This window comes from Phascolarctos cinereus, unplaced genomic scaffold (genome assembly GCF_003287225.1).
Source record: "Phascolarctos cinereus isolate Bilbo 61053 unplaced genomic scaffold, phaCin_HiC Scaffold_4;HRSCAF=312, whole genome shotgun sequence".
NCBI lineage: Eukaryota > Metazoa > Chordata > Mammalia > Diprotodontia > Phascolarctidae > Phascolarctos > Phascolarctos cinereus.
In genome coordinates this window covers 180,308,276-180,333,393 of record NW_027555847.1, presented here as the reverse complement: position 1 = coordinate 180,333,393, position 25,118 = coordinate 180,308,276, and the positions used below count along the sequence as shown (strand labels likewise).

The window sequence follows — 25,118 nt, the reverse complement described above, 5'->3', positions numbered from 1 at the left end:
ATAAAGAAACCTTTCCCGACATGCTAATTCAAATCACAATTCCAAGCAAACCCCCAACATCTGCAGTCTGAAGATATCCTATGCTGCTGGAGAAAGTCACAGAACTGTAATGTACATTACAAATTTATTCCATCTAACGTCACCTAAAGCATTATTCACATACAACATCTTTTTATTCATCTCAAATCTCTATCAAACTCCTAAGAGAGACAATGCTCCCAATCTTTTCCCCTTTCACGCTCTCATTTTCAAGTGACTTTATTTTTATTTTCTATCCTGTAAAGTACAAGGCCAACAAGAGCTCCCTAACATGTTAATGATTATATAATGGAATTAAAAGTTATAGTGACGAAAAAGAAAATTTCAGTAATAAGAAAAAAGCAGAAAGACTTACAGAAATTGGACCTATTTGGGATAAAAAATTTTATTCTACAAAGAAATTTCCAGAATGAACATTTTATGATAGGCATAATATCGAACACAAATCACTTCTAAGTTCTAAACATAGGTTACGCTTATTTAATATCACAGACATGAGTTCAAATTCCTTTAAAAGTTTAAAAAAAATTAAATCAATTTTTTAAAGTACCAATTCAAGGCTAGTCATAGGATCAGGAATTATCTTAAGTGCCTATACCACTAAATATGGTAATATATGAATGAAGACAATGCACTCCCATAATAACTTGTGTCAAAAATGTTAAGACCAGAGGTGGAAATAACATAAGAGGCCATAGGGATGCATAAGTGGGTATGAGATGAGGGGCAGAAAGCATACAAATTAATACTAATAGCTAGCATTTATAGAGTACTTAAGGTTTGCAAAGCGACTAACAAATATCTCATTTTATTCTTACAACAACCCTGGGAGGCAGGTTTCTATTATTATCCCCAATTTATAGATGAGGAACCTGATGCAGGCAGTGGTTAAGTAACTTGTGTAGGGTCACGTAAGTTGTAACTGAGGTGAATTTGAACTCATGTCTTCCTGACTCCAGGTCCAGCACTCACTTTGCTGTCCTTTAGATATCAGGTCTCCTGTGCCTTATCCATGGGGTAATGAGGCTTCATGGAGATACAGGTAGGATTTGGATAAACCCATACATAACTCTATGAAGCCCTTGAATCCCTTCAGGACACAAACCTGAAGCATTTGCATAAAAGAACAGTCAAGAGAATGATGACTCAACACAGCATGCCCTCATGGCATGGCCTTATGGGGTAGAACTGCACCCCCCCCCCAACTCCCCTGCTCTGAGCTTGGATAAGCTACATATCTTTTTTTCTTCAATCAGGCAGTCAATAAACATATGTTAAGTGTCTCCTAAGTGCCAGGCTGCATTAAAAGAACAGTGTCTACAAAGGAAGTGACACTTCCCTTGTCCACTAGATGGAATTCTGTGTTCAGTTTTGATAACATTCTTCAGTAAGAGCTCAGACAAGCTGGAATAGGTCCAAACGAGGGCCATCCAGATTAGGAAACTGAGAACCAGGCCATGAGAGTAACAGGTGAAGGAATGAGGGGGACTTAATGTAGAGGACAGAAGACTGAGTGGAGGGCTGAGGTCTTCAAGTGGATGAATGACAGTCACATGGAAGAGAGATAAGATTTGTTCTGCTTGGCCCCTGAATGAGGAACCAAAAGGAGGTACAAACTGCAGAGGGGCAATACTATCCACACCAGGAATGGGCCCATCACTGGGATGCTTCAAGCAGAATGTACATGACCATTTGAAAGGTACACTGTAGAGAGGATTCCAATCAAAAACTGGCCCAATGCTTTTTTACTTTTGAGGCTTCTTCTAACTCCTACACTCTGTGAATATCAGGGATCTGAAATGGGCAGCAACGTAAAAGGACAGAAAGAGGATGGAGGCAAGAGATACCAAAAACCTTTCAAGTTTGTCCAGGACTGCTCTGTTTACCTTCAACGACACCTGCTCCCCAAATGCAAGTCATGTCCTATACTTTTTGGTGTAACTGCAATGACTGGTAGCTGAATGGTGCAGTGGATAAAGCATGAGGCCTGGACTGAGGAAGATCCCAGTTCAAATCCTGCCTCAGATAGCTATGACCCTGAGCAAGTCACTTAACCTCTGTTTGCCTCAGTTTTCCTCATCTGCAAAAAGGGGCTAATGAGAGTACCTACTCTCTAGGGTTGTTGTGAGGATGAAATAAGGTAATACCTGTAAAGCACTTAGTACAGTGCCTGGCACATAGTAAGCACTACATAAATGTTAGCTATTATCATACTTATACCTTCTTACTACATGGAAAGCAAAACTGGCATGTCTTCAAAACTTCTCTGCATTAATTTAATTCATAACAGTTAAGATTGCTGGGCCTGTCAAACAAATAAAACTTTCTATTTTTCAGAGGGTGGGAAGGACAGGAATAGTTCAAGAAACCTGGAAAATAAACTATGAACTGGCCAGTAGGTAAGGACAACACTGGTTGAAAAATAAAAATAATTTTTTAAAGTAAAGTTAAGTGGCCAGAAGTGAATGACATTCACTCTCTAAATCTATAAGTTCTACTTTAGGAAAATGAGAAAAATGCCTTATAGGTAACCCCTAATTTAGGAACAACAGATTTATGATCCATTTCCTTGTACATAGTTACTGAGTGAATCTGGAGCCCCCAAAACAAAACTGTCTTCTGTGCCCCAATTCAGAACACCTGGTAAGTGACTATCCCAGGGAGGTAACTTTTCTTATGCAGGTATAAAGGGTTATATGCAGGTATACTGGCTGACCAATCACTGACTCCCAGGAGTCTCTGTACCCGAATGGCAATGCCTAGGAAATGACTTTATCTGCTATTAAGAGGAAAGAAATGTACTCCAAGCATCCAAAGATGGAAGAACTCAAAAGGCCTTTTCCCATGTACCTAACGTCATAAAATGGCAACTAGGTAGAGATGAAAATACTATTAGTACTAGACTTCCTCATGAATTAATAAAGGGTTCTGTGAGCTGTCTTGGAAACCTAAACACCATTTAAAATACTGTTTCTATCTAGAAATGAATTCTGAGCTCCAAATGACAACTTCAAAATAACTTCTGAAACATAACTCATTCACAAACTGTAGACTATTTGGAATTATCAGTGTTAAGGAAATGATAGGAAGCTTAAGGTGTAATAGGCTCCACGAAATACAGAATCAGAATTGGAAAAGGGTAATTATTGAAATGAAGAAAAGAAAATGACTACTGAAATTAGCCATTCAAAACCAAGATCTTGGATAAAAACTAATAAAAAACCCACAGATAACTAGAAATTACCTGATTCCAGAGAGACTGTCAAAAGAGTGTAAATCCAATACATTAGAAAGATCAACTCTAAAAGAAAAAAAAAGGAAAAAAGTCAAAAACAGTACAGTGTATACCAGCATATTCTACCTTAAAATCATGCCAATCAATTAACAAGCATTCATTAAGCACCTTCTATGGACTAGGTAGGCACTGTGCTAGGTTCTGAGGCTACAAAAGCCAAATCAAACAGTCCCTGCCTTCAAAGAGCTTACATTTTATCGAGGGAGACAACATGCATACATCCAAATACATACAAATAAATACAAGGCAAGTGGTGGAAGAGGAAACAATGGCAGCTGGAAAGATGAGAAAAGGCCCCACACTAGAGGAGGTCCTTGAGCTAAATTTGAACAAAACTGGACATTCTAAGAATTACGGACAAAGACCACTGCATTCTGGATGTGGAGGGCAGCCTTTACAAGGGCAATGAGACCAAAAAAAAAGAGTAAGCTATGTGAGAGAAACAGCAAGGACAGTTTGGCAGAACCACCCAGTGCAGGAAGGGGAGTGACATATACTAAAAGTGGAGAGGTAGTTAGGAGAGAAGACAAGTGGTGAAGGGTTTTAAATGCCACCAAGTCTGATCCTAGAGTTCATAGGGAGCTACAGCATTTACTGAGCAAAAGAGTGCCGCTATCAGGTACGAGTGTTAGCTGTACAGAGGATGGTCTAGAGGAGGAGGGGAGAGCAGGACAACCAATTATGAAATTGTTGCTCACTGCAATAGTCCAGGCAAGAGATAGAGAGGATCTCAACTAGAGTTAGTAGCTGTGTGGGTAGAGCAAAGTGGGGCAGATACAAAAGATGAATCAACAAGGCTTAGCAAAGGAGTTCCACCAACTAAATATCTAGAGGTAAGCTGTAAGTTGAAAATGGTACAATTAATACATTTAGAGTATCACTGGTAAGGAACAACGCTTAAGGCATACATTTTAAAAGAGTTAAAAAGAACATTGTTTCAAATAGTTTAATAAGGCTAAGTTGCAGGCCTTCATCAGTTTTAATTTTTAAAATATTCACAAGACAACACTGTAAACAGATGAAAATCAATTTCAAGATATACAATTCCTGTGAAGGAGCTAACTCTTTGGAGTACAAAAGAAGATGGAGTACACAGAAACTCTTGGTGGCTGAGGGGGATGCAAAACAGTATTTTGGGAAAAATTCTTTTGGAATTCTTCCTCCTCAACTCTAAATTATTTTCCCCTCCTAGAAAATGGATGGCTAATATAAAAACCTGATACCAAAATATGATATTAAACCATGTCACAGTTTGGTACAAGTATTAACTTGTACTGTGATACTGCTTATTAGTGTAGCAGAAATGTGAAAATCATCCATCTTTTGGGCTTAGTCGTTTTCTATTCTTATTTTTTAAAATTACACACTCTATAATCCTCTTTTTTTAATTTTTTTTTTCATTTTTATGCAGTTGGGATTAAGTGACTTGCCCAGGGTCACACAGCTAATAACGGTCAAGTGTTTGGTCTGAGGCTGGATTTGAACTCAGGTCCTCCTGACTTCAGGGTCACTGCTCTATCCACATCTCTCTCTCTCTCTCTCTCTCTCTCTCTCTCTCTCTCTCTCTCTCTCTCTCTCTCTCTCTCTCTCTCTCTAACATAAGTGTTCAGGAACAGAAATTTTCCTTTAAGGGCTACTCTTTCATCCCATGTATTTTGGAATGTTGTCTCTTTTGTTGTTTGGTCATTTCAGTTGTGTCCGACTCTTCGTGACTGATCCCACTTGGAGTTTTCTTGGCAGAGACACTTGGCAGTAATTAAGGGTAATGAGGAGAACATAGGCTAGAATCAGATCAATGTAATACATAGTGTCATTTACATCTCTCCAGTTCATTTTACAGATGAGAAAACTGAGGCAAACAGAGTTAAGTGACTTGCCCAGGATCACACAATTAGTAAGTGTCTGAGGCCAGACTGGAACTCATGAAGATGAATCTCATCTACCACCATTCTTTAACATAATTTTAATGTCTCTAGGATTTAGTTCTGACCCATTCATTATTGAGACTATTTTAGCCTCCTTCTGAGTCTGCATCTTTGGTTCATATTTCCTTTAATGGTTACAATTTTTATTGCATTATGGTTCATAAAGGATATGCTTAGGATAATCTCAGTTTGAAGGTTCCCACAGGTCCTCCATTACAAGCCCTACTTCACCACAAAGCTCAAGGAAAGAACAATGGATTGGAGCCAGAGGACCTGAGTTCAAATTCCACCTCTGCTATTTACTACTTTGTGACTTTGGGGAAATTAAGTATTTTGGGCCTCAGTCCCTCATCTATAAAATGGGGGGAGTGGACTTCCTCCCTTCCCCTCTCCACTTTTCATCTCCCCTTCTTACCTCTTGTATTTCTAGAATTGGAAAGGACCTTAGAAATCATCTGGTCATTTAGTCTGTGCCTGGCACAGAGTGCTTACAAAATGCTTGTTGACTAAATGACCAGATGATTTAGGTCCTTTCAGACACTAATCTTCGATCTGATGATAACCTAGTCTTCATCTGAGGACCTCTATTAAGAGGGGATCTACTACCTCCTGAGATAGTCCATTCCATTTTGGATGCCTCCTATTCATTAGAGAGTTTTTCCTTATACTGATCTTAACCAATTCCAGTAATTTCCTCCTACCATTCCTATTTCCAATTCTGGGGTCAAGCAAAACAAGTCTAAGTAGAGAGATAGTATGGCACACACAAGGAAGAGAATATTAGACTTGCATTCAGGAGGGCATAGGTTCAAATCCTGCCTCAGACAGTTATGGGTGGTATGACCTTGGGTAAATATCTTAATTTCCCTAAGCTACAATTTCCTTCTCTGTCACATAAGGATAATAATAGAATCTCCATTGCAGGGTAGCTATGAGAATTAAAATGAGAATGTGTTTAAAATACAAATCTCAAAGCGCTATACAAGTGTGAGCTGTTTTAGCTATGAATTTCTCTTCCCCATGACAGTCCTTCAAATACGAGGGGTCAGCCATCATTTGGTACAAGTTATTATGCGTGTTTTTCATGTTTTGCACTGCTGGCTTGTTGCTCTAAATCTAGAATCCTATGATTCTCTCAAAAGTCTTCTCCAAGGGATATTTAAAAACAAGAACAACTTTGGGCTTGGAGACAAAAGAAGTCCCGATGGGTTTTATTTATTAAAGCCTACCTCTGATTTGCCAAAATTATTGTGTGATATTAATCCAGCCTTATCAGCTTTTTTTTGACCATTTCTTTACTCAAACCTGACAACACCTGCATTGCATAGAAAGCATTATAAGTCTCAGTTTTCTTTTATTTCTAAAAATAAATTTTACACAGAACATAAAGGAAAAGTCATTAATTTGAGATTTACAAAAGAACATGATAGAAGCAACACCGAAAGAAATTATGTACCAAAGGTCCTACTCCAGTACCTCATCACTGAAATGGAGACAGAGAGCCCTGGGTTTCTAAAAACTATGCCATCATAGCAACCTTATGCAGGTCCCACCAAGTCGGAAACATTTTTGAGGGACTAGCTATATTATCTGTCACCTGGATACTGGTGTCCCTAAGTTCTGAGAGGCTTGTTATCATGTTGGCTACAGGGTAATATGTTTTTCAGACACAGCAACTCCCAAAGAACTAAGCCATAGCTTAGGCATAGGACGTGCCATCTGCTTTGATGATGAGTTTTTGTATCGATGAAAAGACATCATTAGAGTATAAAAATATAAATAACAAAAATGTAATTGAAATTCTAACTCAGGCTCCTGGAGTTTAGAAAATGATGATTACATTTCTCCCAAACAGACAAAACATCAAAGCTTATCTCTCAGATTGAAACTTTTTTAAAAAAAATGTGAACTTACAAGATTAAAAGCCTGCACTGGTTTATTAGCAGCTGTGCTAGCTTTGTCCATTCCCAGCAATCTCATTTTGCTCATTCTCAGCAAACTTTAACAGAAAGATTATGTTCACTTTAAAACACATTTTGCTCTCTGGTCTATTGTATTTATTGAAAGTATGAGAAAATCAAAGCAATGCAGACACTCCATTCTGTTGAACACTAAACACTAGTTTAGATGATGACTGCTTATCAAAGGCTCTTGGGATTTTTTGGCCCCAGAAAGGACTGCTGAGACCACCTAGTTCTACCGCTCACTGGACAAATGAGAAAACTGGGACCCAGGGAAATAAAATGATTTGCCTGGGGGAGATGGGAATCTAGGTCCTTAGACTGCAGAATGAGGACTCTTTCCATTACCCCAACAAGGCGGCTCCTCACAAAGGGACAGATTTACGGTTCTTTTTTTGGGAGGGAAGTTTTTTTAAATGAACACTAAAAGTGATAAGACAAGAAAATGCAAAAACATTTCAAATGTTTAACTCACTAGGACTTGCAGATTTGTCAGAATGCTGGAAGAAAAAAAGAAAAATGTTCCTCACGGAAATGGGGACGTTCGCTATTTAAACCAAACAGACTCATGCAAAATGCCACAACACAGAGACTGGTGACCACTTCTGGATTCTTAAAATACCTGCAGACTAATGGAAAGTTACTGTTTGGATTGGTCTAGCTTTTACCAACTTTGATTAACTGTCAGTTTCCTGATATTCTGCACTATGTAAGTTAAAAAGACTACCTGAGATTAGGGCACCAATCTTTAGTATTACTTATTATTGTACTTCAAGTAATTGCATAGTCAGCATTATAAGTCTCCCTTTCTTTTATTTCTAAAAATAAATTTTATACAGACCATATAGGAAAAGTCATTAATTTGGGAGAATTGCAAAATGCATGTTTTTAACCTGAGAATTTTCTTCCTTTTTTTTAAAGGAACCAAGAAACATTAGCATTAAATTAAATAATTAAATTACACATTAGGATTTAAATAAATTTGAAATTTAAAATGTACTTTTAGTACTTGGATTATGATAACCCTTTCAAAATTTCACACTTCCAGGATACAGAACTAAATTAACCTTGAGTGAAGGCTTTTGATCCCACTCTTCATTAAAGAAGAATGTAATCTCACACAACCAATCATGGCTTACCAACTTTAGTTATAACAATATTAAAGCTCCGGTGTCGCAATTCAATTTGCCAAATGGATAACTGTTTTTAAAAAGAAAGTCATGGTTTCTATAAAATTCAAAAGGCTAAAAAGAACCATCATTCTTGTCCAAATTATAGCAGACCCTCAAACATAAGCTGTACCCCTAAAATGAGATTTTTTTAAAAGGAAAACAGAAATATAAAGGCATACACTGAAAAATAACTGATTATACGTCACTCTATAGTTTGATATAAGCTAGAATTGGGGTAAGGGTAATGAGGAGAATGTAGGCTAGAATCCGACCAATATAGTAAATTATCTGCAGATGCTTCAATCATACTAAGAAATGATAATCAGTTTATTAGAAAACAATACAGGACTGGTAGTAAAAGGATTAAAAATACCTTGATTTTTGGGTTTCTAAGATTTTTCCTAGTCCATTTATTGATCTGAAAAAAAACAAATACAGAAATAAACTAAAAAACAGAATGTCATACTTTCAAAATCCAACATAAAACCAAAAAGCAATGAATATTACTGCTGAAACAAGGACTAAATAAGCATAACTATACACGCAGGACTAGAAAAAAGCAACTGAAAATTTTATATACCCAATAATGAAATTATTTTTTTTCCTAAAAATACTTGTGCCCCACTGACTGTAGTGATAAAACCCACCCTTCTTGGAAATATTTTTTTGTCCATTGACAAAAGGATTCCCTACAGTTTCTTCTCTGAACGGCCAGCAGCTTCCCCATTTTTAAGCTATGCAAGGCTTCCTGGACAGCACAGCTCTATAGGTTTTCCTCTGTAAAATCAGCACTCACAGAACATTGCTCTCTGCTCTGGGGTAGGTACAGAAGCAACCAGCCACCTTCCCTCAGAAAGCAACTTAAACTTGAACAGAGTCAAAAGTTATCTTGATATAATGGCTGTATGCCTATTTGGCTTCTGTATGTGGATCTGTGCACTTGGTCAGTCTTCTGTCTGTTCTTCAAGTTTCCTCCTGTGGGCTCCAACTACAAACCTTAAATGACCCACATTTATTCACTCAGATTCTTCTTCGTCCTTCTGTGGTTATCTTAAGTTTCTTGTCTCTGACCCCTCACCTAAAAACCCTGGCTGTGCCTTTCTGTGTCTATAACCAATGAATGCTGTCTCTAACCTACCTACTCAGACTTCATACAATCCCCATGCCCTCCAGTTTTGCCTGAAAACTCAGAGTCAAACCTCAGTTTTACCATCAACATCCATAAAAACTGCAAGCCTCTTTCCCTTTCTATATGAATAGTTTTCCTGGCTGTAATTTCTAAGCTCTATGTCACTTTCACTGTTGGAAGTCAAGAAGTTTTTGTTTAATTCACTTTATTCATGTTGCATGCCATCTATCTTCTCATCATGCACTTTTGATGAAGACGACTAAAGGTGCACAAATTAATCCTCTATTTTTCTTAGAACCACAGACTAGGAGGAGAAAGGGACCTTGGAGATCATCTAATTCAAGTCCTTCATTTTACAGATGACACTGAGACCCAAAGTGATTGTGCTTTGTTTATATTTTAGTCTTTTGTAACCATCTCTCCAAGATTACACACCCTAGACAATGTCCATATATTCTAATCTCTGCCTGCAGATGAAGTATCCCACCTATGAAGTTGTTTCTAGTGATTTACAAAAATAATGTTTATTTTTGCTTTCTTTGCTGAGCTACTTGAGGGCTACATTTCCCTACAGCCTTTCAACTGTCTTTTAAGTTTTATTCAGCAGGATATTAATGTGAAGGGTTAATGAAGTGAAAGGACAAGAGACCCAAGCGATTTCCTAAATCCTTCCTCCCAAATGCCTATCTAGTATTCTTTAAAAGAAGAGCAGAAAGCTGAATGACTAACAAGGACATTACTACTGAGTACTTGACAATCAAACGACAGCTTTCTTGCTGGGCTCCAGCTTAGACAGCCCAATTATGGAGATAGTCGGTGTGAGTGGAAGCATTACTGGTTACCTCTTTCTTTTAAACCAAAAATGATTTTTGGTTAGGAAACAGGTTATACATTTTCTCAAAAATCTTGCTGCTGGCCACTACTTTAAACTGAAGCATTGAGAGTGGGTTATGTTTAGAGTCAAAGGAGATAGAAACACAACACCGGCCAGACTCCTGGGCCTGCTCTGTCTGACGCTGAGGCTCAGCTGCCACAGCAGCACAAGGAAGGACTCTACACTCACAGGCACACCATAGACTTCTTTTCTTAGGACAGATAAGCACAATTTTTCAAAATGCAAATTACTAAAATACGGTTTCTATTAAAAATAGCATTAAATGTGCAGGAAAAAATTAAGTCTCTGTTCTCCACAAATACATTTCAAAGAATCACTCGTGTTTTAAAAGAGATGGGACACCGAGTTCCTGGGTTCCACTATTTCTGAGTCTCCCTTGTTTAGTCTGTTCTATTGACATTCCTCTCTATTTTTTAAACCAATACTAAATGGTTTAGATGGCTACTGCTTAACAACATAATCTAAGATCTAGAAATGTTCTTCTTCCTCCATCCCTATCTCTTTTCATTATTTCCCTTCATAATTTAGATTTTTTTTGTTTCTCCAAATAAATTTTGCTATTATTCTACTGAGTTATCTAAAGTATTTCTTTTATAGATTGATTGGCATGAAAATTAACCCTCTTATGTTGTCATTTTTATTATAAATGGCATAGCCCAGCCATGAGCAGTGAATATTCCTCCAGCTATTTAAGTTGTTATTTATTTATTTAAAGAGCATTTTGTAACTTGATCTATCGCTTGTCCTTTGGAGGTCATAAAACTTGGCTGCCACTGCTCTGACTTTCTATGTCTTTCAGAGAGTCTAAAAAATAAAGCCTATGCATCTAGTAGGGCCTAACTATATTTTTCCTGAGTGAATTAGCCAAGTTTTAAGATCTTCAAAGGACAGAAGAAGCACAACTAAGGTCATATAAAGACAGAAGGAAATATGGTTCCTACTCTTGAGAAACTTAAGTCTAAGGAGAAAAGACAAAACATGGCAAGCTGAACAACAATACAAAGCAGCATGAGAGGCCCTGGACAACAACAGACAACTCCTACAGAATATCAGAGGACTGCAAGACCTCTTTGAATAAGAATGGTCAGGAAAACATTTACCAAGAGTCTAGATTGGAGCCGGGCCTCAAAAAATTAGTAGGAGAGAAGAAAGAGAGAGATGAAGGAGGGAAATATAAGCAGGGGACATGGCAAAAGCTAAGGAAGAAACAGATAAGGGGTAAGGGAAGAAAAGCTTGGAAAGGTGAGTTGAGGTAAGGCTATCAAAGACCTTGAGTGCCAGGCAAAAGAAGAGGGTCTTAACAATGTGTGTATAGTAAAGAGACACTGAAGTTTTATGATCTTACTCTTTATCTTGATGATTAATCAATGATTCTAGGAAAACTAAAAATATTTTTCTGTTATTTGCAAAATATGCATATTTAGATATAATACATAATACACAATACTTGATAATTCATGCCAACTTTGAAATACATTCTCACAGGCCATGACTTATGAATGTTTTATAAACAGGCTTAACTTTGACTCAATCCACAATGTTTTTCAATCAGTTATCAACTCATCTTATGTAAACTCTGTGACCACATAAAATTCTGCTGTAACATCTTACGTCCAACAGTCCACTTACTGACATAATTCCCGAGGAGCTAAAATTTGGAGACAAAGGACCAGAGTTTGAATCCTGGTTCTGCCATGTGGGTGACCTTGGCCAATCACTCAAGTCTCTGGACTTCAGCTCATCTGTAAAATGATGGGGATTGGATGATCTCTGTGGTTTCTTTCACTTCTCAGTCTCTACAGATTGATCACTTTGCCTAAAGCTATGTTTTGGAGGATGCAACTAATCCAACTAACAATGTTAGGTGGTATATATGTATAACATATTTCAAATAGTAGGTGGTCAGCATATAAATACTGTACCTGATGACTGTTCTTATTTTAATTAGCTCCTCTTCTGCAACTAGGTCAGTTTTATTAATTACAACAATATCTGCCAAAGCAACCTGCCTAAATTGAGAAAAAAAGAGAAAAGAATTAAAAATTAATACTTTAAGTATGACCAGTTTCTTCAAATCATCATCCCTAGTAAAAAAAAATACAACTACTCTATTAGACAATTTACTACTATTGATTTATCACTCTTTAGTCAAGGTAAGTCATATTCATTATTAAAAACTAAAAACTTGATCACAACAAATATTCACTAAGTCCTTCATGTGATACACTGACCTGCAAGGTTTGAAGGGAATACAAAGATAAATAAGGCACAGTTTCTACCCTCAAGGAGCTTATGGTACAGAAAAACAGAACATAACACAATCTTAGATGAATTCTCAACTCATTCTCATCATTGTTGATATATTATCAGTTAAACAAAAATAATTTTAACAACAATTCTGGCCCAAGAAAAGGTCAAAAAAAAAATCAAATAGTGGACTCTAAGCCAATATGAACAATTCTTTAGTTGTCTGCAAAGCTGGTTTTAAAAATAAGAGTACACTCATTCCCCAATTGATAAATGGTCAAAGGATATGAACAGGCAGTTTAATTTTTAAGTTCAATGGCCGTTTTTCAGCCTCCTTGCTCTAGCTTCCATGACACTGCTCTCTCCTGGCTCTCTTCAGAGATGTCTGACTATCCCTTCTCAGTCTCCTTTGCTAGACCATCATTTATATTGTTGCCCCTCCAAGGCTCAAAGGCTGACTTCCAACTCCATACTCTGTTCAATGACAATTTCAACTACTCCTATGAATTCAATTGCCATTTTGACATTGATTTTTCCCAAATTGCTATAAAACTATTGGACTCCAATAATGTATTTCTGGCTGCCAGATGTCTTCACTGGATGCCCTGTTGGCCCTTCAAATTCAGCACATCAAAAATAGAAAAAAAAATAGAACTCATCATCTTCCCTCTAAAAGCTACTCTCCATTCAGATCTGTTTACTGTAAGGGGGTACCCATCACCTTCCACATTACCCAGATTTCTAACCTTTGACTCTTTCCCCTTTCTAACCATATTCAATATATCCAATCAGTTGCCAAGTACATTCTCAAAAAGAGCTCTCATCTCTGTCCATTTTCTCTACTCATAAAGCCACTACTTAAGTTCAAGACCCTTAACACCATTAAACTGGACTTTCGTTACTAGCTTCATCAGTATTCCCCTTGTTAAGTCTCTCCTCTTTCCAATTCAGCTGCCAAATCATCATCTTAAGGTATAGTTCTATTAAAAAACCTTTGTTGGAACTCTGAGGTACCACCTCATACCTATCAGATTGGCTAATATGACCAAAAAGGAAAATGATAAATGTTGGATGTGGGAAAATTGGGACACTAATGCATTGTTGGTGGTGGAGTTGTGAAATGATCCAACCATTCTGGAGAGCAATTTGGAACTACGTCCAAAGGGTATAAAACTGTGCATGCCTTCTGATTCTGCAGTACCACTACTAGGTCTACATCCCAGAAAAATCATAAAAAAGGAAAAGGACCCACATGTACAAAAATATTTATAGCAGCTCTTTTTGTGGTGGCCAAGAACTGGAAATTAAAGGGATGATTATCAATTGGGGAATGGCTGAACAAGTCGTGGTATGTGATTGCAATGAAATTATGACTGTGCTGTAAGAAATGATGAGCAGGCCTATTTCAGAAAAACCTGCAAAGACTTACACGAACTGATGCTGAGTGAAGTGAGCAGAACCAGAACACTGTACACAGTAATAGCAACTCTGCAATGAACAACTCTGACAGACTTAGCTCCTGTCAGTAATACAATGATCTAAGACAATTCCAAAAGATTCATGATGGAAAATGTTATCCACATTCAGAGAAAGAACTATGGAGTCTGAATGCAGATCAAAGCATATTATTTTCTTTTGTTTTTCTTCCTCATGGTTTTCCCCTTCCGCTCTGATTCTTCTTTCACAACATGACTAATGTGGAAATATGTTTAATATAATTGTACATGTATAACCTACCTGAGATTGTTTGCCATCTTGGGGAAGGGGAGAGATGGAGGGAGAAAAAAATTTGGAACTCAAAATCTTATAACAGTGAATGTTGACAATTATTTTTATATGTAATAGGAAAAAATAAAATACTATTAGGTGGGAAAAAAACAAACAAACAAAAACCCCTTTGTTGGCTTCCTGTGACCATTAGGATAAAATAAAATGGCTTTTAAGTCCTGCAGCCTTCTTTTTCATCTTAGTTTCAAACTATTCACCTTTATGCACTCTATATCCAACCCAAAGTGGACCATTAGAAGTTTCCTAAACTTTTTCCAACAAGCATTCAAACAAGCCTTCCTCGTGCCTCAAATGTACAGGCTTCTTCATTTCCACCTTCCAAATTCATTTTCTTCCTTCAAATCAAAGCTGAGGTATCATCTCCTCCATGAAACCTTCCTTGATTCACTTCCCCTCAAACCACTATTAATATGCTCTCCAACTTGAATTAATCTTAGGACACTCTGCTCCTTTGCTCTTTTCATTCCCTAATTTGTATTATACTTGTCCCCAGAAGCATGACAAGCTCCTTGAGAATAGGAAATGTTTCATTTTGAGGAGTTTTTTTTCTGTCTGCCCAAGGCCTAGTATAATGCCCTAAAGATGTGTTAGTTTGAACATAAAAAAATTAGAACAGATACTTTTGTTGACACTTGATATTTCACAGTGTGCTTTTGTTCTCATTGTAAGGAATTTTTTTTATTTAACTACCAACCAATCTCAGCATCTTTTAAAGTTATGTGTACTGCTCCTTCAATGAGTACCTCATTGCTTCATTGATCAGGCCATCTGCTTTTTCTTCCGTTAAATGCTAAGAAAAAAAGAGGCAATGTTTAAATTACTTGTTTGTCATAATGTGAAAAAAATTATACCTAAATGTCAATACAAGACATTTTAATTTAGATTCCTTTATTACCCCACAAATGTCTCAGTTAAACATACTTTTACACCCTGAAACCCTCCTTCCTCCAAGCTCATTAACTTTTCTTGATAATCATCCCAGTCAAAAGTATTTTTGCTTTCCTACATAACCTAAGATTTCTTATCTAGTATTAACACTGTTCACATATATAAAAATAGACTTGACTTTGGAGTTCGTCTATTTTTTAATGTATAACTTAGTCTCATTTTTTTTAAGAGGGAGAGGATAGTTATCCCTGAAATCTGAAAAAAAAAACTGTAATATATTTGATATGTCAGTCACATTAGATTTTATAAAATTATTTAAATCTTAAATATCCCCAAAATGTTTGATGTATCTTAGATGGTTCCAGTAAATTTCATAGCCCAATGGTTATGTGGACAGCTAGGTAGTAAAATGGATAGAGTGCCTGGCCTGGAGTCAGGAAGACTCATCTTACTGAGTTCAAATCTGTCCTCAAGACACTTCACTTGCTGTGTGACCCTGGGCAAGACACTTAACCTTATTTGCCTCAGTTTCCTCATCTGTAAAATGAGCTGAAGAAGGAAATGGCAAACTACTCCAGTATCTTTCCCAAGAAAACCCCAACTGTGGTCATAAGGAATCAGATACAACTAAAACAACTGAACAACAACAAAATATTTCTAACTCAGCTCATGCTTTATGGGAGACAGAAACAGGCTTTAGGAAAGTGTGCACTCAGGAGTGTGCTAACAGTCACATCACATCTTTGAGTTTAATCTGCATTATTAACATTTTCTTAAGTCTAGGTAATCAACAAAACAATAAATTGTCTTGATTTGCAGTACCTGCTGATTTCTGAGGTATAAATGCTCACAACCAACATTTAACAGTAAGCCTCTAGTATGAAGTTTCCAGCAGCACACCACTGAACATATACTTTCTTTGATGCAAATTCCCGTGTTAAAAGACTCTGGAACTTGTAATAAGCAGTATCTCTTACTGAAGTATCTCTTATTGCAATACAAAAGTACTGAATCAAGGATATTATTCTAGTAAAGAGGTTTCATTAGCAGATACTCATTAGAGCTTGTTTCCTCATCTGTAAAATAAGAGTTGAACTAGATGACCTCAAAGGTTCCTCCCAATCCTAAATCTGGGAGTCTATGATTATATGACCCTCTTTGTAGCACTTTATTAAACAGACAGTATGACTCCCTTTTGCCCCTGTGAGCCATAATGTCTTCGGAAAGCATTTAGGCATTTGCCCAATAGATTATGGAATAATATTCATTTCTCCAGGGAGAAGGTAAGCTTTAGCTCTCTCACCTATCTGTTTCTACTCTCCTCTTCTTCCTCTGCAAGCACCCAAATTCATAGGAATCTGGTTAACTAGACGAATTTTAGAGATACTTAAAGCCTACTTTTCTCACCCAGCTAGGACTCCATATTATAGATATAATAAGAATTCATGGAATGAATGAACAAATTAAAATGAGAAGACTATGAAAAACAAATTACTGAAAACTAGTCATATTTACAAAATGTTACATGAACAATAACAATTACATGCCTATTTACAAACACTGAACACACTGGATCTGACCTACTTCCACAGAACAGGGAATATTTTTCAAGTTAGGTCTGAGATTCATGGGGACACTTTTTATAGTAATAAAATTAATATTCTAGTTTGCTGATTTGGGATAAGTAAGAAATTGTTTCCCCCAAAGCATGTCAAGTTTTCTGCTGATTTCAGGTTATCTTTCTTTGGGGGACAAACACCACACATATTAACAAGTGCCATTCTATCAGTGTGGTTTTGGGCAATCCATGTTGCCTCTCTAGACCTCTATTTCCTCACCTGTAAGATGAGGGGTTTGGATTAGATGACCTGGAAGATTTTTTCTAGCTTTGGGAGTCCATGTTACTATGAAAATTAAAGATAAATTGATCTCTGTACTGGAAGCCAAATAAACATAGTTTTTATATAATCTAAGGTACCACTACTAGGTAAACTTAAGAAACTTTTTAGTGTGCCAAAAAATATTGCATGTTTCAAAAATTGTATTTTCTTATAATCATTGACAACTTGAGCTATTCCAAATAGCAATTCCATTGTATCAAATATTAAAATGTCCAGTTAAATATACTATGGTTACATCCACAGCTAAGCAAACATTCATGCTAGAATGTGGATAGTGTTAATTTTTTTTCTGTGTGAAAAATTTTACATGATAAACATATTCACATATCCCTTTTCATATAACAGAAAATATACCTTTAATTTTTTTATTTTCCCACATTATTTATGAAAAATACCTGTGAAATGCTGTTTTCCTTAAATTTTTGTGTTTCAAAATTTGATACTGCTGACTTGTCTGTATATTTATGGCAGAATGTTTCTTAGTTTTTGTTTAAGAATCACTAAGACAAGGATTATTTCAGTATAAAACAAATTATAAAGTAAGATTTTTTGCCTTGTGAATTACTATATAGAAAGTGAGTTAATAAGATGGCACACAGTTCTATCACAAAGTTATAACATTACAGTATTTTGAAAATACTAATTAATCAGGAGTAAAGAAATAAGGACATCTTAGAAAATAACATTTAATTTGTTGTATAGACAAAGGGAAGAGCAAAATGGTGCAGATTCAGAGTTATACAGGCAATCCCTTTTTTTCTGCTCTGCTTTATATGTGGAAATGCTCATCTTATTTAAAGCTTAAGTCAGAATAAAAATAAAATTTTTAAAAAAGAATGTAAGTAACTGGAAACTTGAGTCGGTGACCATCAGTTGGAGAATAACTAAAAAAGTGAAGGCATATATATATGACAGAATACTACCGTGCTGTAAAAATGATAACAAGGATAGTTTTAGAGAAACCTGGGAAGACTTGTATGAATTGATGCAGAGTAAAGTGAGCAGAATCAGAACAATTTATTAATAATACAGTAAAAAAAAAACTGAAAAAAATTAGGAATTTTGATCAAGAAAATGACCAGCCACAATTCCAAAGAACTCATGATGAAGCATGCTGCCTTCTTCCCAATAAGAAGTGGAGGACTCTGGGTGCAGACTGAGACATGTTTTGGGATATGACCAGTGCAGTTTTTTTGCTTGACTACGCATGTCTACCACAAGGCTTTTTGTTTTTCTTTGTTCCTCAATCAGGAGGTAAAGGGGAAGGTGGAAGAGAGAGAAGCCAGATTTTTGTTTATAAAAAAAAATTAATTTAAAAAAAAAAAGAATGCAAACCCCTGAAGGCAGGCACAACTAGCTTCACCTTTGTATTTATAATCCCTGCTCTTAGCATAGTGCTTTGCACATAGTAAGTGATTATCAATTTTTTTCATTAAAAAAAGATTGCTTACCAAATGCTTTTTCATTACAGAAATATTAACTATCCCATAAGAGCTTGATGTTATCCTCTAAACTCTCTAGTCCCCACCACTTTATAGAAAACAATAAACCAGAAGAGTCTGGTCTCAAAGTCTTAAAAATATAAATCAAGAGCTATAAAAAATACTTTCAAAAGTAAGTAAAATTTATTCAGAATTTTTTATACTGTATTTAAATGTAGTTATGGTAAAAGGGGTGAAAAATAGGCAGAACTGTAGTTACCAAGGATATCAGAAAAATAACCTTTTTTCTTCCCACAACCCTCACCCTAATTTCTTTGAAAATAACTGATTTGAAAATACAGGACATACTCATGTCTACTTTATGTACAACAAAACAATAATAGTAAATTGTACCCAACCTGAATACTACAGCAACAGTCCTCCATTTTTAAATGGATACAAGAGAACAATGTTGGCATTCTTTTAAGTTGATAAAAGAAAATTCTGCTTATACTGACAATATTAAAGAACATCTTTTGTGAACCACTGGAAGATTTATTTCCAAAAAATTTTTCATCAATGTGTAGAGACTCTAATGTTTGCCAAAGGGTTAAAAGAGAGAGAGAGAGAGAGAGAGAGAGAGAGAGAGAGAGAGAGAGAGAGAGAGAGAGAGAAAGACTTTTTTATACAACGTGATCCACTATTACATATGGAGAAGGTACCACATTCAATTCAGTCTATCATCTCATCTTAACAAGAGGGAGGAAAAAACCATTTTGTGGCAACTAAAATAGGAAAGACTACAATGGTGTCTTCAACACTGTCAGAAAGGCTACCAGGCCAACTATAAAAATCTATACCAGTTTAAAATTGATTTGGTTAATAACAGAGTTGACTACAATGGAAATAAATCAACCGTCAAATGTGTCAGCATAAAAAACAGGAAACCTTTCTTTTCCAATAGGTTAGTTACTTATCTAATACTACTTGAGGTTTTTTTAAAAATCCCTATTGTATAATATCCGTTTATTTTCCTGCCTTTTTCTAATCCAAACTGTTTTCTGACTGAATTGTTTCAACAGCTTATGCAATAACAGGAGAACTAAAAAGAAACCTCTCTCTTGACCTTTTCTCTGGAACTCTCCACTTACTGATTCTATTGCATTAAATGTTGTCAGATTTGTAGAAGTGAAAAGAACAATGTCAGTGGCCTGGGGGGCAGGTCCTGAGAGTGGAGAGCTGTCATTTTAAGTTGTCCATTCCTTTGCCCATGATTAAAAAATGAATATTTCAGATCACCAGGTGACAATCCCATTAGAGTGATAGCCCATGATATCAATTACAACTTCAGTTTCAATTTGGCTGCCTGGCCACAGGGTACCATTTCTCTGCTATCCTGGTGATGGGCTGGGTCTGTGAAGCATGACACCCTTAAATTGCTGCCTATTATCCTGGTGTCATTACTAGTAGAGCCTCAGAATTCTTTGAATTACAAGCAGCTTCTGAGGTCAAGCTTTGCAACTAGAGGAATTGGACAAGTTAGCAAATTCTTTATACAAAGCAAAAGTTATTTATTTAGCCTGTAACTTAGGAAATTCAAAGTTTCTATTATCCTGACAGGATGTTAGTTTTGTACAGGTACATTAATTTAATAATTTAAGAGTTTTTATTGAGGCGGCAAAAACATTAAATATTTACTGTATTTGCACGATTCAAAATTTGACCCCAACAGTTGGCCTACCAATATAACCCATTTGCCCCTTTTCCTTGCCAAGATGTAGATCCAAATTTAAACAGTTATGAGGCGTACTTACACCGCTAAACAATTATGAAGCATACATAGTTTATGATAATACAGCAAATTTCTACTAAATACACAAAAGGAATAATAAATATCCTTGGAATATAATCTTACAGGAGAGTGATGTTTTCCCCATAGGTTTCCAAATCAATATATTCTAACTTTACAATAAAAACAAGTATACTTGTAGCATATATTGCACCTGCATTTCACTGCTTTTGCACATCCCAATAAAGTTTTTATTACAGTATCATGAATTCAAAATAGTCCTTCAATAGATGGAATTTTTCTGAACAGTATAGAACTTCAGATCTTTTCTGTGTTCTTAAATCACCTGGAAGCAAAATGAATGATCTAGAAATCAAGTACACTTCAGGTTCTTCAACAGAGTATAGTATTCTGGTCTGCCTTTTCATCTTACCTTCAACCCATATTTTGAATCCACAACAGATACAATTCCTGCAAAAAGGGGAAAATACACTTCAAGTTATTACCTTAAAAAATGCTACGTAAAATGACTTAACTGACTAGCTCAACTTGAAGTTGAAAACAAAAACTAACCTGATTTCTCAATTCAGAATTTCACACAACACTACTTTTTTTTTTGGGGGGGGGGACAGGGGAAGGTGATCAAAACCTGGGATAGAATTCATTGGGGAGCTCCTCAGTATAAAAACTTCCTTTACCAGGTCGCACTGGAGATCAGCAATTGGAAAAAAACTAAAGTCTGAATTGGCACTGAGAGAAGGTAAATGATTTGTTATCGGTCAACCTATCTAGTAATGTGTCAGAGGCAAGTCTTGCACCCACATCTTCTAACTCTGACTGGTCCCATTTCTGCTATTCTACGCAGATACTCAATAGTACAACTGAACAATATTGGTTTCTCTCTTTTGCTAATTTTACCATATAATTTATTTCCATTTATTATTTCACATTGTTAAAGATGATGGTATTAAGCCATAATGTTCTAAAGAAATAATCCTTTCAATAAAAAATTCACTTTTGTCAAAATGAAAAGCAAAGCCTTAGTGTCCATTATAATCTCTTGCTTAGTAGATATGAGGGCCATACTTTCTCCCAAGACATATTTTTGAAAATTCTAATTTTTCTGGACTACCAAAATCTTTAGGCTATGTTATGAAAATATCTAAGTCTCAAACCAAACATTTCAGTTGTTCAACAAGTATGTTTAACAAAGCTTAAGTAATACCATTAATAACAAACAGAACTACAAGAATCACAAGTAAGAGAAAGCAGCAGAATGCTAAACTGCACCATGTCACGGGCATCTTGACAGATACAGTAAGTGGTGAAAAAACTTTACCATTTTTTCCTCCACAAAACATTTTAAAACACAGGTTCTTAATTTTTTGTGTCATGGACAAGTTGGGCAGTTGTTGGTTATCTCTCCAATGTATGGTCTTAGGTAAAAGCAACATAAAAAGCCACGGGAATATCCCTGACATGCAAGTAAGATGTATTTTAAATGACATTATTGAAGAGTGAACAAATTAAATACATCAGAAAACATGAGCTAATATATCATATGTGCCTGAGCCCAATATAATTTCCCCTAAAAAAATCACAGGACTTAGATTTGGAAGGGTCAGTTCACAAATTATTTATCTCCATCCTTTACTATGAAGATCAGGAAACTGAACTGCAGGAATGGAAGTGAACTGGTCAATATCAAACAGACAGGAACAGAGCTAAGTTTAAAATAAAGGTCTTCTCTGACTCCAAATTCAGTGATCTTTCCATTATGTCACATTATTTTTCAATCAGGAGTTAAGAGGCTTCAAAAAAGAGATAAGTCTCTTCCAAAAAAAAAAAGTATGCAAAAAAATATACAGAGTAATAAAAACTTACCCAAAAAGGAAATGAAAAAATAAGAGGATAGATCTAAAATTTTTGCAAGTATCATAGAAAATCTGAAACAGTTCAAGATGTATAAACATTAGATATTCTGAAATTGTTAAGTGACACATTTAAATTACTCAAGTAAAAATAAACAGTGGCAAAAAAAAACACAAAAGGGAATTTTCAAAAAATTTGTGGAAGTTAAAAAAAATCACAGGAAGAAATGAAGCTAAAATTAGAAGATATTTAAAATTAAGAGAAAATTGGGAAAATGGACCAAAAATGGAAAATAATTCAGCAAATTTATTTTAATTTAACAAACATTTATTAAGTTCCTACTATTTATCAGGCACTGTGCTAGGTGCTGGGATGGATAAAAAGACAAAAATTAAGTAGTCCATGCCTTTGGGTGGCTTACACATGTAAACAGACATAAAATAATCTGAGAATGCAGAAAGCTCAACAATCAGAGGGATAAGAAAACATTTCAGAGAAGAAATGATAGCTAGCATGCTATTATAGGACTTTAAGGTTTATAGAGCACTTTACAAATATTATTTCATTTGATCCCAACAACAAACCTGTGAGGTAGGTGCTATTAATGCTCCCATTTTACAGATAAGGAAAATGAGGCCAAGATGTAAAATGGATAATTTCAATTACATTAAATTGAAAAGTTTTTGTACAAATAAAACCATCGTAGACAAGATTAGAAGGAAAGCAGAAAACTGGGGGGGGGGGAATTTATACACAGTTTCTTGACTAAAGGTCTTATATCTCAAATATATAGAGAACTCTGTCAAAGTTGTAAGAATATGAGTCACTCCCCAAGTGATAAATGGTCAAAGGATATTAACAGGCAGTTTTTTGATGAAGAAATCAAAGTTCTATATAGTCACATGAAAAAATGCTCTAAATCATTGTTGATTAGAGAAACGCATATAAAAATAACTTTGAGATATCATTCAAACCCATCAAATGTTGGAAGGGATGTGGAAAAATTCGGACACTAATACACTACTGGTAGAACTGTGAACTGATCCAACCATTTTGGAGAATAATATGGAAATATGCCCAAAGAGTTATAAATAACTTACATACCCTTTGACCCAGCCATACCACTATTAGGTCTGTTTCTCAAGGTGATCAGGGAAAAAGGAAAAAAGAAAACCCTCAATGTTCTAAAATACAGCAACTCTCTTTGTGGTGGCAAAGAACCAGAAATTGACACGATGCCCATCAATTGGGGAATGGCTAAATAAGTTGTGGTATATGATTGTGATGGAATGCTATTGTGCTACAAGAAATGATGAGCAGGGTTATGTTAGAAAAACATGGAAAGACTTGTGTGGACTGATACTGAGTAAAGTGAGCAGAACCAAGAGAACTTTGTATACAACATTATTGTTCAAAGAATAACTGGATGACTAAGCTATTCTGTGTATTACAAATATTCAAATACTATGAAGGAAGATGGCATCCACCTCCAAAGAAAAAAGTGATAAAGAGAGGTATGCATAATATGGTTTTATAAACATGCATAAATATATGTATGCCTGTGCGTGAGTGTGCGTGTGTGAACTGGTGGCCTTCTCTAGGGTGGGGTGGGGAAGAAAGGAGGGTGACAGTTCAGAACTTACAATATAACCAAAACAATGAAAAAAAAACTTGTTAAATATATACTATATATAGTAGTCCTGAGACCAAAAAGTTTGAGAACCACCGTCACAGAATATGCATGCAAATTGGTCACATGTTACCTAGGTCACAAAGAAGATAAAGGCAAGTTTCGAAATACAGAAATATTATACACTAGACATTTATGGTCATAATACAATAAAGTTAGTAGTGAATAACCATACTAAAAGGTATAAGTCCCTGAGGAAACAATAATAACTGATATTTATATATCACTTCTAAGGTTTGAAAAGTGTTAAATACGTTATGTGATAAGAAACTAAAAGTGATTCAACAATGTCTGGGCTACAGAGGATATTATAAAAATAAGAGTTTATGCCTAGAAACAATTACAATAGAGCTATGTGGAATGACATGGTAGATAGATAAAGCTGGCCTTAGGCTGCAGAAGATCTGGACTCTAATCCTCCCTCTGATACCTTCCTTACCAGCTGTGTGGTCCCAGAAAAATCACTTCACACCTCAATGTACCAGGCAACTCTCTAAGGCTGTAAAACGAAGACTAACTGATTTGCATTGGTAAAGGGAGTTTTCTGCACCAATGAAATTCCAGGTTCAGGAAAAAAAAATTAAGGTCTATGGAATGCAACCAATGTAGTACTAAGATATAAACAGTATAATAAATAGTAATTCAGCATTATAAACTTATCAAAGCAAGTTTGGTTAAACCTAGAAAAGAAACAAGAGGGATTGATAAAACTAAAAATGAGAAAACAACCTAACTGATCAACAAAACCAAGTAATTTCTAAGGATGAAAGAAACTGATAAATTAGTAAGTCGAATTAAAAGAAAACTAACCAAAATGAAAAAGAAGATTATTTATTGCTAATAAATTTGAGAATTTTTTAAAAATGGAAGCTATTTACAAAAATGTAACGTGCAAAAATTAACAAACCAAGAAGGAAATAACCCAAATAGGTCAATTTCAGAAGGAAGAATCAAGGACAGCATTAAGGACCTGTACTGCAAAAAATGTTATCAGTACCAGTTAAACTTTTGTAGAACCAAAAATTCCTATTCTATTTCTAAACAAAGAGAGTCACTATCCTGTTTTCCTGTCTAATGAAGCAAAGTTTTGGTCTCTAATTCAAACA

General features: G+C 35.7%; 1 protein-coding gene across 1 annotated transcript in view; it reads right to left on the bottom strand.

The window, feature by feature from the left end:
• LOC110218867 (zinc-regulated GTPase metalloprotein activator 1A-like) overlaps nucleotides 1–25,118 on the bottom strand; it is a 56,095-nt gene that overhangs the window by 13,172 nt on the left and 17,805 nt on the right. Inside the window, exons 6-10 of the mRNA XM_021001850.2 lie at nucleotides 20,884–20,921; nucleotides 15,195–15,241; nucleotides 12,339–12,425; nucleotides 8,766–8,810; nucleotides 3,284–3,340 (exon numbers count right to left, since the gene is read on the bottom strand). Of these exons, the coding sequence (XP_020857509.1) occupies nucleotides 3,284–3,340; nucleotides 8,766–8,810; nucleotides 12,339–12,425; nucleotides 15,195–15,241; nucleotides 20,884–20,921 (274 nt within the window). The remainder of the gene's footprint in view (nucleotides 1–3,283; nucleotides 3,341–8,765; nucleotides 8,811–12,338; nucleotides 12,426–15,194; nucleotides 15,242–20,883; nucleotides 20,922–25,118) is intronic.